We start from the raw sequence: 12,883 nt of genomic DNA on the forward strand, positions 1-12,883 counted from the left end.
TAAAATAAGGCCCCTTAATGACCGCCATGAAGTGCTCTTCTGTTATCCACTATCCGCTGTATTTCACAAATACAGATCCCATTTAGGGTCAGACTGGCCCACCAGAGTTCCAGGCTCTAATACCAAAGTGGTCCTAAGAAGGTCCAGAAGAAAACACCTACTTGGAGCGGCCTTTGGAGCCACTTGCCACAAGGGTCAATTTATTTGTTTAAAAACTTTATTAGACTTTATCGATGACATAGGGGGTGGGCCTCAAGAATAACTTCTTTTGATGAACCAAAGAAATCCAAGACCACAACTGGCCCCATGCCCCCATCTGAATCACAGCCATGCTTTGAAACTTCTATGGCACGGTCAGACTTCTGAAGGTCACAAAGAGAGTAATGCAGTGGCAGTGCACATGCTCGACCCCCGCTCCATTCATGCATCGTGGTTAGTGGGGGTTTCAAAAGTCGGATCCCACCCAATCGGAAAGGTCATTAATATGGGAAAACCGGAAAACCCCTTTAAAATGATACCTGTCCTGTGAAAATCAGTTTCACCGTTCCAGAGAATGAAGACTTTTATTCTTTAAGCAAATTAGAGCTGCAGTGAGTCGATGGGTGGTGCTTACCTTTCCAGTTTGGCCACGCCCCTTGGTGCTCTGAAACTCTCATTTGTATAAAGATTAAAAGCCTTTTTTCTTGGCAATGCCACAACCGACTTAAACAAGACAGATGTCATTTTAATCAGCAGGATTAACCCTACCAGACAGTATGCTTGGTTTACTAGCATAGATCCTGATGAAAGATGCCCTTTAATCGCTGGGGCAAACACAGCTTTGCTATACCTAACAAACTCAGCCCAACTACTCAAGACTAGGCTCTGATTTTGTTTTGCACATAAGTTCTTTCTCCACACAACGAGAATAGAAAATGTGTTGAAAGCAAAGCTCAGTGCTCAGGTTAATTGGCGTTCCTGAGGAATTCAGCCGCTCAATTTGTTCGAGAGGGTGGAGTTGGCTTTAGATCCTCAGCGGCTTTGTAGGAGTCATGCAGGATGACAAAATATAGTACCTGAGGGGTGTTATCTGCTCCGAAATGTTCCTCACAGCTCATCAGTTCTGTATTGTTTCTGTGCAGTTAGTGCAGAATCCACATGAAGTAATGAAGTGATATCGCACATGGAGGAGGTTAATAGATTCTGCAGCCCCTCGACACAGCAGAGCGCACAGTGAGAGGTCACTGCCAAGCCTGCCACCAGAATGAAATATCAGGGTGAATCATGCCAGGGATTCATAGTAAGCCTATGTCACCATTGCATTTGTCAATGTAGCAGAGCTGAGCTTGTCAAGGGTCACTGTGATCATCAGGACGACTTATTTGTAGTTTTATATTAAGAACTTTCAGATATTTTTTTTCTCTCTCTTTTAAAGGCTATGTACACCTTCGGAGACAATTTATTTATGATTGTATTTTTCTCATTTTTGGCTAAAAAACTTTCAGTTGGCCTTTATTATAAATACTGAGCCATTTTGTCACAAAGGGCTTATGCACACGGCCGTTCCGTGCATTGCGGTCCCCAATGCACGGTCAACATCTGTGCGGTTTCCGCAGATGGATGCAGAGCCATCAACTTGAATCGGTCTGTGATCCGTAAGCAACGCAAAAAAATAGAACATGTTCTATTTTTTTTGCGGTGCGGAGGCATGAAGGTATACCCCATGGAAGCACTCCGTGCCTCCGTTCCGCACTGCACCTTCTGGATTGTGGACCCATTTAAGTGAATGGTGCACAAATGGCCCACAATACCGACCTGTAGCAAAGCCGGTCAGCACTCGCTCAATGCACGCTGCACGGGAAAAATAGCCGCCTCCACAGTAAACATGTAGTAATGAGTCCCAGCAGCTGTGTCTTTGCAAATTCAGTTTATTCCAGAATATATCCTAATATGTCCTACAAGACGTGTTTCGGAAAATATGCCTTTATCAACAGGTACATCCTAATAGGAATACAAGTAATATATATACAGAAAGTACCGCCTACAAGGACGTCCAACACCCATTATGGGCGGCGTACTCTAAATGTCAATCAATCAGTACATATAAGAAAAGTATTAGGCAAGAAAAACACTAAAAAGGAAAAACAATAAAAACACTAAAAAAGAAAAAGAAAGTTTGTAGGACATATTAGGATATATTCTGGAATAAACAGAATTTGCAAAGACACAGCTGCTGGGATTCGCTGGCACTTTCACTTTGTGCTGGTCTTCTAATACAGTGTTTCCCAACCAGTGTGCCTCCAGCTGTTGCAAAACTACAACTCCCAGCATGCCCGGACAGCCTTTGGCTGTGCGGGCATGATGGGAGTTGTAGTTTTGCAACAGCTGGAGGTAAACTGGTTGGGAAACACTGTTCTAATAAACCTTATCTCTAAACTACTACGAGGTCATAAACACATTCTTATCAGTAATATAAGAATTGAGCAATAATGAGTGTTTAGGAGGTCAGAGAGCAGAGATAAGGAACCCCTCAGGTCCCCAACTGATGGAAAAGAGAGAAAATCCAGAGGCAGCTACTAGATCATCTCACCTATGTACAGAAAAAAGGACTCCAAATTTTTGGGGGCATTTTTTGTTATTATTGCATTGTACTTATTTTGAGCTACAAATCATTTTTTCAATTGGTCTTTATTAATACTATGGCCTCCTTTTTCTTTACAGAGCTGAGATGCTCTACTAGCTGCCTGTGAATTTTATGTATTTTCTGTCAGATCAGAAGCTGACAGACTCCTTATCTCTGCTCTCTGACTTTATAAACACTCATTAAAGCTCAATCCTTATGTTACTGATAAGAATGTGGCTTAAATAAGTGTTTATGACCTCTCAGTAGTTTAGAGATAAGGGTTATTAGATGACCAGCACAAAGTGAAAGTACCAGTCACATAGAAAAACAGTTAACCTTTTGTGACAGAATGGTTCAATATTTGTAGTAAAGGCCAATTGAAAATATGATTTTTAGCCAAAAAATGAGTAAAATGTTATCATAAACAAAAATTGCCTCTGAAGGTGCACATAGCCTTTAAGCTCAAAATGTGTACAGTGCAATAATAAATAAAAGATGCCCCATAATAAAAGTCTATAGTCTTATCATATTGAAAATAATGTTTTTTATACTTATAAAGCTGTTTTTTTTTATAATCATATTGTCAGGACTTGAACCCCAGGACTCCTGTGTCCCAGGCCACATCTCTTCCAACTATGACCTGTATCGGAATGACAAAATTAGAAAATGATGAATACATTTTGTTTTTGTTTTGAGTTACAGATGAGATGGTCTGCATAACTGAATCCGGCAGTTCAGAAAGTTCAAAATTGCTATCTGCCTTAGCACTAGTGAAGGCTATAGATATAGACCTTTGAAACTTGTTTGGACAGTTAATGGCATAATGTCCTCAGCCCCCTCAGATTACATCAATCTGCATAGGTTCTGGTAAGGATTCAGTCTTTTGCTGTGTGTTCAATGCTGATTGACTTGGTTTGTTTCCAAATATCCGCAGTCTCTCTTTTTTTTACGTTCAGTAAGTCTCTGATCAATTTGGATGCACAGTTGTATAAAATCCTCCAAATTATCAGGAGCCTCAACTCTGGCAAGCTCATCCTTCACTGGCTCTTATAATCCTTGTCGAAATTGACTCCTTTGGGCTGCTAGATTCCATGTGGTGTCAGCTACTCAACGACGAAATTCCGCTGTATATTCAGCAACTGAGCGACGTCCTTGTCGAATATTATGCAATTTGGTCTCAGCTGTGGCAAAAACCTGATCCATAGCAGTGATAAAGTTATCTAAATCATTGAGGAGGTCACAGTTCTTTTCCACATAAGGGGAGGCCCATGCAAGAACTTCATCTGTCAGAAGATTTATGACAAATAGCACTTTTTTCCTATCACTAGTAAATGGAGCAGGTTGTATTTGGAAATACAGTATATGCGGCATTGATCAGTTCAATTATTTCTTGTTGATGATCCAGCACAAGGGTTTGTAACTTAGAAATATTTTCTTGGTAAATAGCACCAAATTCTTGAAGCTCAGACACTTGTTGCCTCAAGGTGATCACAACAGACTCCATTTTTGGGCGAGATTATTCTGTAACGGTCTGGTTCGGAGTCTTTTATTGCAGCTACTTGGGGTAATTGCAAGGCCGATATCATACTCAGGAGGAAGCCAGTGGTCGATGCACCAGATGGAGCGTCAGTATTAGCAGCAGAGCAGGAGAGACTAGCTTGATTACAGGCTGAGAGCATAATAATCTCGCAAGGCAGGAAGTGCAAGGCTGGGTCTAATTAGGATGTTCAATCGGGGAACAGGGTGGAGCAAACCAGGGTGGCGGGAACCGAGACTAGAGGCACAGCGAACTAGGCTTCAGTTCAGCACAGGCGCTGTCTAAATAGCTCAGGTGGAAGAGCTGCGGCCTGGGACACAGGAGTCCCTGGGTTCAAGTCCTAACACATATATCATGTCTGTGAATAAACCAGTGATATGTTTTAGGTTTCTAAGAATAAAAAAACACAATTCTCAACATAGTAAAGTTATAACCTTTCATTATGGGCTAAAGTAACAGAAAGAAATGCTTATATAAGTCTCTCCAGGGACTTGAACTATAGCACTACCACATAGAGAAGGGTGGTAATATACAGTATATTACTGGTTTCATTATAATCATATATTGTGCCTATGAATAGAGCAGTAATAAGTATATTAGATTTCTAACCATAGAAATTTACTCTTCTCAATGTGGTCAGGCTACAGTAAGTGGTGTATATGATATGTACATGCCAGGACACAGCTCTAGGACAGAGCTCTGCCCCCAGCATACTGATCTCTAGCCTTGTCAATCAAGGGGAGGGGGGAGTGTGCAGAGCACAGGGGGTGTTACAAAAGCAGTGCTCCAAGGATTCAGCCCGCCTTGTGATGCTCCAAATTACTCATTTGCATATGAATAAAATGCATATATCTCTGCAGCAGTTTAGCATACAAACAAAATAAATAAATATTTTTGCCCTACTAGGCTGTATGCTTGGTTTATAAGGGTTAATCATTCTGACAGAGCCTCTTTAAGTGCACCAAGGACAGGCCCAAGCCTCTCCGTGCATCCTTGCTCCTCCTGCTTCCTCTGCCAGCCCTCCCCTCTCCTTGGGGCCAGGTTCCTGCTGAGCTTATTTACTTGGCCTTGGCAATGAAGACTGGGATGAAGCGGCTGGCAGTGGAAGCAGGAGAAGCAAGATTGCCCATAGTGGTTTGGTCCTGCCCTTGGTGCACTTAACTGCTCATTTGCATATTTTCTCCAGAATGAAGCCACAGATCTTTAAGTGAAAGGTCTCATCACATTTAGTCCTACGCTGTGCCAAGTTTAAAAATGAATTTCCTGGTGAAAGGATCCCTTTTAAGATGGAGTTTTACTTGAAACAATTTTACTGATTTTGTGAGAAATGTTTATTTTCGTCAGAAGATGGACCCCAGCACCCGCTGTTCTCCCCTCCCCTCCCCTGTCCACTAATAAATTTGTGAGCTTCTCCCCTCAGTCCCCATCATCTGCCAAGCAGCAATTCACTCTTGGTAGGTCCATAAAACTTCAATTACAGTAAATTGTTATGAATTTGCTGGCGGTTTTATTTAAAATACCATAAAAGTACCTGTAATCCAGAATATTACAGATTATGTCATAGACATCACGCTAGGACTGAGCAATGCCTGCAATTTAGAATTAAATTGTTTTATTAGCCGAAACGCTCTGGAATGAAGCGTGCTTGGCTTCAGAGCTTTTCATACCTTCCAGTTCAGAGCCTAAAATAAGACTTTTCCGACCACGAGAGCAATTTGACTTACTCTGGCAGACGAGACATAACTCCTGCCGAAAGGGACGTCAGTCCATCATTAATTCGGAGTGGTCGACCCTTCCAAGCCCAGCTTGTTATCATCTCCAGCACCAGCATAACGATAAAATAAACAGTCGCCTGCAAAACAAAGGATGGAATGTAGTGTAATATAAAAACCACAACGTCGTAATCATCAACGAGGTAACGAGTATAAAAAGCTGCAATTTACAATAAACCAAAAGATTTACAGTGCCTTAAAAAAGTATTCATACCCCTTGACCTTTTCCAAATTTCTCCACATTACACCCACAAACTTAAATGTATTTTAATGGGATTTTATGTGACAGACCAACACAAAGTAGCAAGTATGTGTGAAGTGGAAAGAAAATGATACAAGGTTTTCAAAAAAAATTTATAAATAAAAATCTAGAAAGTGCAGCATACATTTGTATTCAGCCCCCCTGAGTTAGTACTTTGTAGGACCACCTTGGCTGCAATTTTAGCTGCAAGTCTTTTGAGGTATGTCTCTACCAGAGGCTGAGATTTCTGCCCATTCTTCTTTGCAGAAGAGCTCGCGCTCAGTCAAATTGGATGGAGACCGTCTGTGAGCAGCAATTCTCAAGTCTTGTCACAGATTCTCAATGTGATTTAGGTCTGGACTGTGACTGGGCCGTTCTAACACATGAAGATGCTGTGATCTAAACCCTTCCATTGTAGTTCTGGCTGGATGTTGAGGGTCGTTGTCCTGCTGGAAGGTGAACCTCCTGCCCAGTCTGAAGTCTTTTGCAGCCTCTACCAGGTTTTCCTCCAGGATTGTCCTGTATTTAGCTCCATCCATCTTCCCATCACCTCTGACCAGCTTCCCTGTCCCTGCTGAAGAAAAGTCTCCCCCCAGCATGATGCTGCCACCACCATGCATCACGGAGGGAGCAATGCGTTCATGGTGATGTGCGATGTTCGTTTTCTGTCCCCAGTGGCGTCGCTACAGCGGGGCAAGGGTCATTTCTTGCCGCCCCCGAGTGCCCCCCCCCCCCCCCCCCCCGCTGATTCGCTAATCGCCGCTGCCTGCTGCGCCGGCCGCCCGCACTACTGACTCAGTGTCAGTGATTAAAGTTAAAGTACACACCACTGACTGACAGAGAAGAGAACACACAGATAGATACATACAGTCAGTCCGTCGTCTATGAGAGTCACATGACAGATGGAGTGGTGCCATGGTGGGGGCGGCGTTCGGACCCAGCGGACTCGCGGAGGCAGAGCGTGCAGGGCGGGCGCAGGCTGGGAGTGTGGCAGCCGCAGAGACGAGTTGACGACTTGACGTCACGGTCGTCAACACGTAAAGCTGCGCTGCTGCGTGCCTACCCGCCCGCGTGTCCCTGATGATACGGTTACCCCTATAACTTAGGGTATAATTGGTACATTATACAGGGGTAATATAACTAAGGACCCCTGTATAATGTCCCCACTCCCCTGATAGCACTGAGTCCTCCTCAGTTATATTACCCTTGTATAATGTACCCTGATACCCCTTAGTTATAATATTACCCATAATGTCCCCTGATACCCCTCAGGGTTCATTATACAGGGGGTAATATAACCAAGGGGTATCAGGGTACATTATACAGGGGGTAATATAACTTATATTACCACCGTATAATGCCTGATAGGCCTCCTGAGTTATATTACCCATGTATAATTATGTACCCGGATACCCCTTAGTTATATGATCTCGGCGGGGTCATATAACTAAGGGGTATCAGGGTACATTATTATACATGGGTAATATAACTCAGGAGCCCTATCAGGCATTATACGGTGGTAATATAGCTTACATTACCCCTGTATAATGTCCCATGATAGCCCTCCTCAGTTATATTACCCTTGTATAATGTACCCTGATACCCCTCAGTTATATTACCCTTGTATAATGTACCCTGATACCCCTCAGTTATATTACCCCTGTGTAATGTACCCTGATATCCCTTAGTTATATAATATAACTAAGGGGTATCAGGGTGCATTATACAGGGGTAACATAACTAAGGAGTTCTATCCTATCAGGGACGTAATACAGGGGTAATGTAAGCTATATTACCCCTTTATAATGTCTGATAGCGCTCCTCAGTTATATTACACCCAATGTACCCTGATACCCCTTAATTATATTACCCCGGCGCCAGGGGTGTAGCTGCAGGGGAAGCGGCTGCTTTAATATTTTTCAGTAGTATGATTAGCTGGTGGTGAAAATTATTAGTGCCCCCCCATTTTTGACTGTGTATCTTCTGTGCCCCCCCCCCCTATTATTGATCTTAGAGTCGCCACTGTCTGTCCCACATAGCGTTTTTCATTTAGGCCAAAAAGTTCAGCTTTGGTCTCATCTGACCAGAGCACCTTCCTCCACATGTTTGCTGTGTACTCTACATGGCTTGTGGCAAACTGAAAATGAGACTTCTTATGGCTTAATTTCAAAAATGGCTTTCTCCTTGCCACTCTTCCATAAAGGCCAGATTTGTGGAGTTTACGACTAACAGTTGTCATGTGGACAGATTCTCCCACGTGAACTGTGGATCTCTGCAGCTCCTCCAGAGTGACCATAGGCCTCTTGGCTGCTTCTCTAATTAGTGCTCTCCTTGCCTGGGCTGTCAGTTTAGGTGGACGGCCATGTCTTCGGTAGGTCTGCAGTTGTGCCATACTCCTTCCATTTTCGGGTGATGGATTGAACAGTGCTCTAAGAGATGTTCAGAGCTTGGAATATTTTTTATAACCTAACCGTGCTTTACATTTCTCCACAACTTTATCCCTGACCTGTCTGGTGTGTTCCTTGTTTCTAATGATGAAGTATGATCACTAATGTTCTCTAACAAACCTTTGAGACCTTCACAGAACAGTTGGAGATATATTGAAAATACATTACACACAGGTGGACCCTATGTACTAATTTGGCGATTCTAAAGGCAATTGGTCACACTGGATTTTATTTAGGGGTTTTAGAGTACATGGGGCTGAGTAAAAATGCACATTACACTTTCCAGATTTTCATGTATGAAACATTTTTAAAAACATGTACCATATTTTTTTTTCACTTCACACACTTGCTACTTTGTGATGGGTTATCACAAAAAATCCCAATAAAATACAATTAAGTTTGTGGGTGTAACGTTCAAGGCACTGTATTTCTAATTGTTTATGTTCTGATCCATAGTAGACAGTAATATGTATTAAAATATAATCAAAGTTATATTATTGTACATAGGAAGCAATATTATCGTAGTTATACTTTTGTACATAGGGAGCAGTATTATAGTAGTAAAAAATATATATAACTCTGGGCAGCACTGCAATCCAAACAGTAAGGAAGGAGTGCCAGCGGCTGTAGATGCAATACCACCATGCAATTCCACCAGATGCGACGTTTCGGTCGTCTCAATGGAACCTTTTTCAATTGCTTGAATAGGGTTCCATTGAGAGGACCGAAACGTCGCATCTGGTGAAATAAATACACACACTTTATTTGGAAGAGCCGTGGAGTTTCTTTTCTTATTTGAAGGCAGTGTTATAGTAGTTATATTCTTGTACATAGGAGGCAGTATTATAGTAGTTATATTCGTGTACATAGGATGCAGTATTATAGTAGTTATATTCTTGTACATAGGAGCAGTATTATAGTAGTTATATTCTTGTACATAGGAGCAGTATTATAGTAGTTATATTCTTGTACATAGGAGGCAGTATTATAGTAGTTATATTCCTGTACATAGGAGCAGTATTATAGTAGTTATATTCTTGTACATAGGAGCAGTATTATAGTAGATATATTATTCTACATAGGAGCAGTATTATAGTAGTTATATTTTTGCACATATGAGGCAGTTTTATAATAGATATATTCTTCTACATAGGAGGTGGTAGTATAGTAGTTATATTCTTATACATAGGAGCAGTAGTATAGTAGTTATATTCTTGTACATAGGAGCAGAATTATAATAGTTATATTCTGTTACATAGGAGGCAGTATTATTGTAGTTATATTCTTGTACATAAGTAGCAGTATTATCGTAGTTATACTTTTGTACATAGGTGCAATATTATAGTAGTTATATTCTTGCGCATATGAGGCAGCATTATAGTAGTGATATTCTTGTACATAGGAGGCAGAAGTATAGTTGTTATATTCTTGTACATAGGAGGCAGTATTATAGTAGTTATATTCTTGTACATCAGAGGCAATATTATAGTAGTTATATTCTTGTACATACAGTAGGAGCAGTATTATAGTAGTTATATTCTTGTACATAGGAGGCAGTATTATAGTAGTGATATTCTTGTACATAGGAGGCAGAAGTATAGTTGTTATATTCTTGTACATAGGAGGCAGTATTATAGTAGTTATATTCTTGTACATAGGAGGCAGTATTATAGTAGTTATATTCTTGTACATAGGAGCAGTATTATAGTAGTTATATTCTTGTACATAGGTGCAGTATTATAGTAGTTATCATCTTGTGTATATAAGCATTATTATAGTAGTTATATTCTTGTATGTAGGAGGCAGTATTATAGTAGTTATATTATTGTACCTAGGAGGCAGTATTATAGTTGTTATATTCTTGTACATACAGTCGGAGGCAGTATTATAGTAGTTATATTCTTGTACATAGGGGCAGTATTATAGTAGTTATATTCTTGTACGTACATATGAGCAGCATTATAGTAGTTATCATCTTGTGTATATAAGCATTATTATAGCAGTTATATTCTTGTATATAGGAGCAGTATTATAGTAATTATATTCTTGTACATAGGAGCTGTATTATAGTAGTAATTTTCTTGTACATAGGAGGCATTATTATAGTAGTTATATTCTTGTACATAGGAGCAGTATTATAGTAGTTATATTCCTGTACAGAGGAGCAGTATTATAGTAGTTATAGTCTTGTACATTGGAGGCAGTATTATAGTGGGTATATTCTTGTACATAGGAGGCAGTATTATAGTAGTTATGTTCTTGTACATAGAAGCAGTATTATAGTAGTTATATTTTTGTACATAGGAGCAGTATTATAGTAGTTATATTCTTGTACATAGGAGCAGTATTATAGTAGTTATATTCTTGTACATAGGAGCAGTATTATAGTAGTTATATTCTTGTACATAGGAGGCAGTATTATAGTAGTTATATTCTTGTACATAGGAGCAGTATTATAGTAGTTATATTCTTGTACATAGGAGGCAGTATTATAGTAGTTATATTCTTGCACATAGGAGCAGTATTATAGCAGTTATATTCTTGTACATAGGAGGCAGTATTATAGTAGTTATATTCTTGCACATAGGGGCAGTATTATAGTAGTTATATTCTTGTACATAGGAGGCAGTATTATAGCAGTTATATTCTTGTACATAGGAAGCAGTATTATAGTGGTTATATTCTTGTACATATGGCCAGTATTATAGTAATTATATACTTGGTGATTTATCTGAGCGCTCTCACTGTTGTAAGTATGATGCCTCTTACTTGGATTATATACTAGTGTACAGTAAATTTACCAAACTTCACAGCCCCAAATTAAGTGAAAGAAATGCTCATTATCCATGTTTATGCGCACACTAGTAAATATTAAGTATCTGACCTATTTTCTGACCACCCCTCATCTCATAGTCCATGGCGTCCCCCTACGGACATTATGTCACCAGCTATCTAAACTGTTCTCACCTTATCCACGTAATCTGGCACTTCCTCTATAGTTTTAAAGGAGGTTTCATTTGGATGTAAGACATAGAACATCATCCGGACACCCTGGGAGACAGATAGCTCGCTCTGGCCTGTGTACCCTCCCATGGCTGATGGGAGCTCAGCAGCTGCAGGGAATGGAAGCAAATCTCAATTCTTTTGATATATGAAATCACATGCACAATGCAAGTCACAGGCGCTCTGACATTGTTTTGAGCTTCTTCCTGGTGAAACCTGATATTCAGTGAGGGAAGGCAGGCCACGTGATCCTCTCAGGCAAAAGTCCAGAGGGAAGACTGCATAATACAAGCCTAGGCCAACAGGGACAGAGATACCGTACAAACCCACAGCATGATAAGATAAAATACCTACATGCACCATATACTGTATGCACAGGAAAGGGTTACACAAGAACTTGTCTTTAATAAGTCCAAGGACTCCATATCTGTACTTTACACTTTATTACCATATAAATTGATAACTTGACCCTAAGATACCTTTCTTTGCAATGGCTTGAACAAAATAAAATATAATAAAAGTTATAAAAATAAAAATATTTTAAAAATTATTGAATTAATTCCAAATAAATAAATGAAAAATATATATATATATTTTAGAAATCTTTGTATACACAGGGTATACTATATAAAATAATAATAATAATAATAATAATAATAATAATTATTATTATTATTATTATTATTATTATTATTATTATTATTATTATATTTTTATACTTTTTACTTTTATACTTTCTTTACATTTTTGTAATTGATTTCATAAATATACTACAGGGAATGTCAAGTACTAATTCCACTATATAAACAAAAATAGCCTAACTTAACCCTTTTTGTACCAAAATATTATAGTGCAGATTTATTAAGACGTGTTTAAAAAAAATTAACTTTTTGGTGCCACATTTCTGGCACAGTAGATGGATAAAGCCTTCAGCATAATATATTCAATATTAAAAAAAAAAATTAAAAAAAATTATATTCAGAATATAAACAAATAGACAGCATTAACCCATTCAGGACCCAAATATTATTTAAAGTTTGTGTTTTTAGAGAGCACAGAGAATGACTATAAAAGAAATCCAATTAGTAGCAGTGAGACTCCTGTTTCTCTATGTCTCCTGCCTGGTGGCCAACATCACCAACACCTTCGTGGCAGTGTCCATGTCCAGGGATGTTCACCCAGGGGTCTAGTAATAGCCTTTCACTTATTAAAGATACATTCCAAGCAAAACTGATACCTTGTGTTTTGTTTAGGGCAGGAGCTGAGGGGGCGGGGCATGAC

The 12,883-nt window shown here is 39.6% G+C and overlaps 1 protein-coding gene across 1 annotated transcript in view; it reads right to left on the bottom strand.

Annotated features, from left to right (window-relative positions):
- AGMO (alkylglycerol monooxygenase) overlaps positions 1–11,824 on the bottom strand; it is a 241,059-nt gene extending 229,235 nt beyond the window's left edge. Inside the window, exons 1-2 of the mRNA XM_040431290.1 lie at positions 11,567–11,824; positions 5,864–5,991 (exon numbers count right to left, since the gene is read on the bottom strand). Coding sequence (XP_040287224.1) covers positions 5,864–5,991; positions 11,567–11,692 — 254 coding nt within the window. The 5' untranslated portion in view covers positions 11,693–11,824. The remainder of the gene's footprint in view (positions 1–5,863; positions 5,992–11,566) is intronic.
- Between the last annotated feature and the right edge of the window lie 1,059 nt (positions 11,825–12,883).

The sequence above is a fragment of the Bufo bufo genome, chromosome 5 (assembly GCF_905171765.1).
Source record: "Bufo bufo chromosome 5, aBufBuf1.1, whole genome shotgun sequence".
NCBI classification, from domain to species: Eukaryota; Metazoa; Chordata; class Amphibia; order Anura; family Bufonidae; genus Bufo; species Bufo bufo.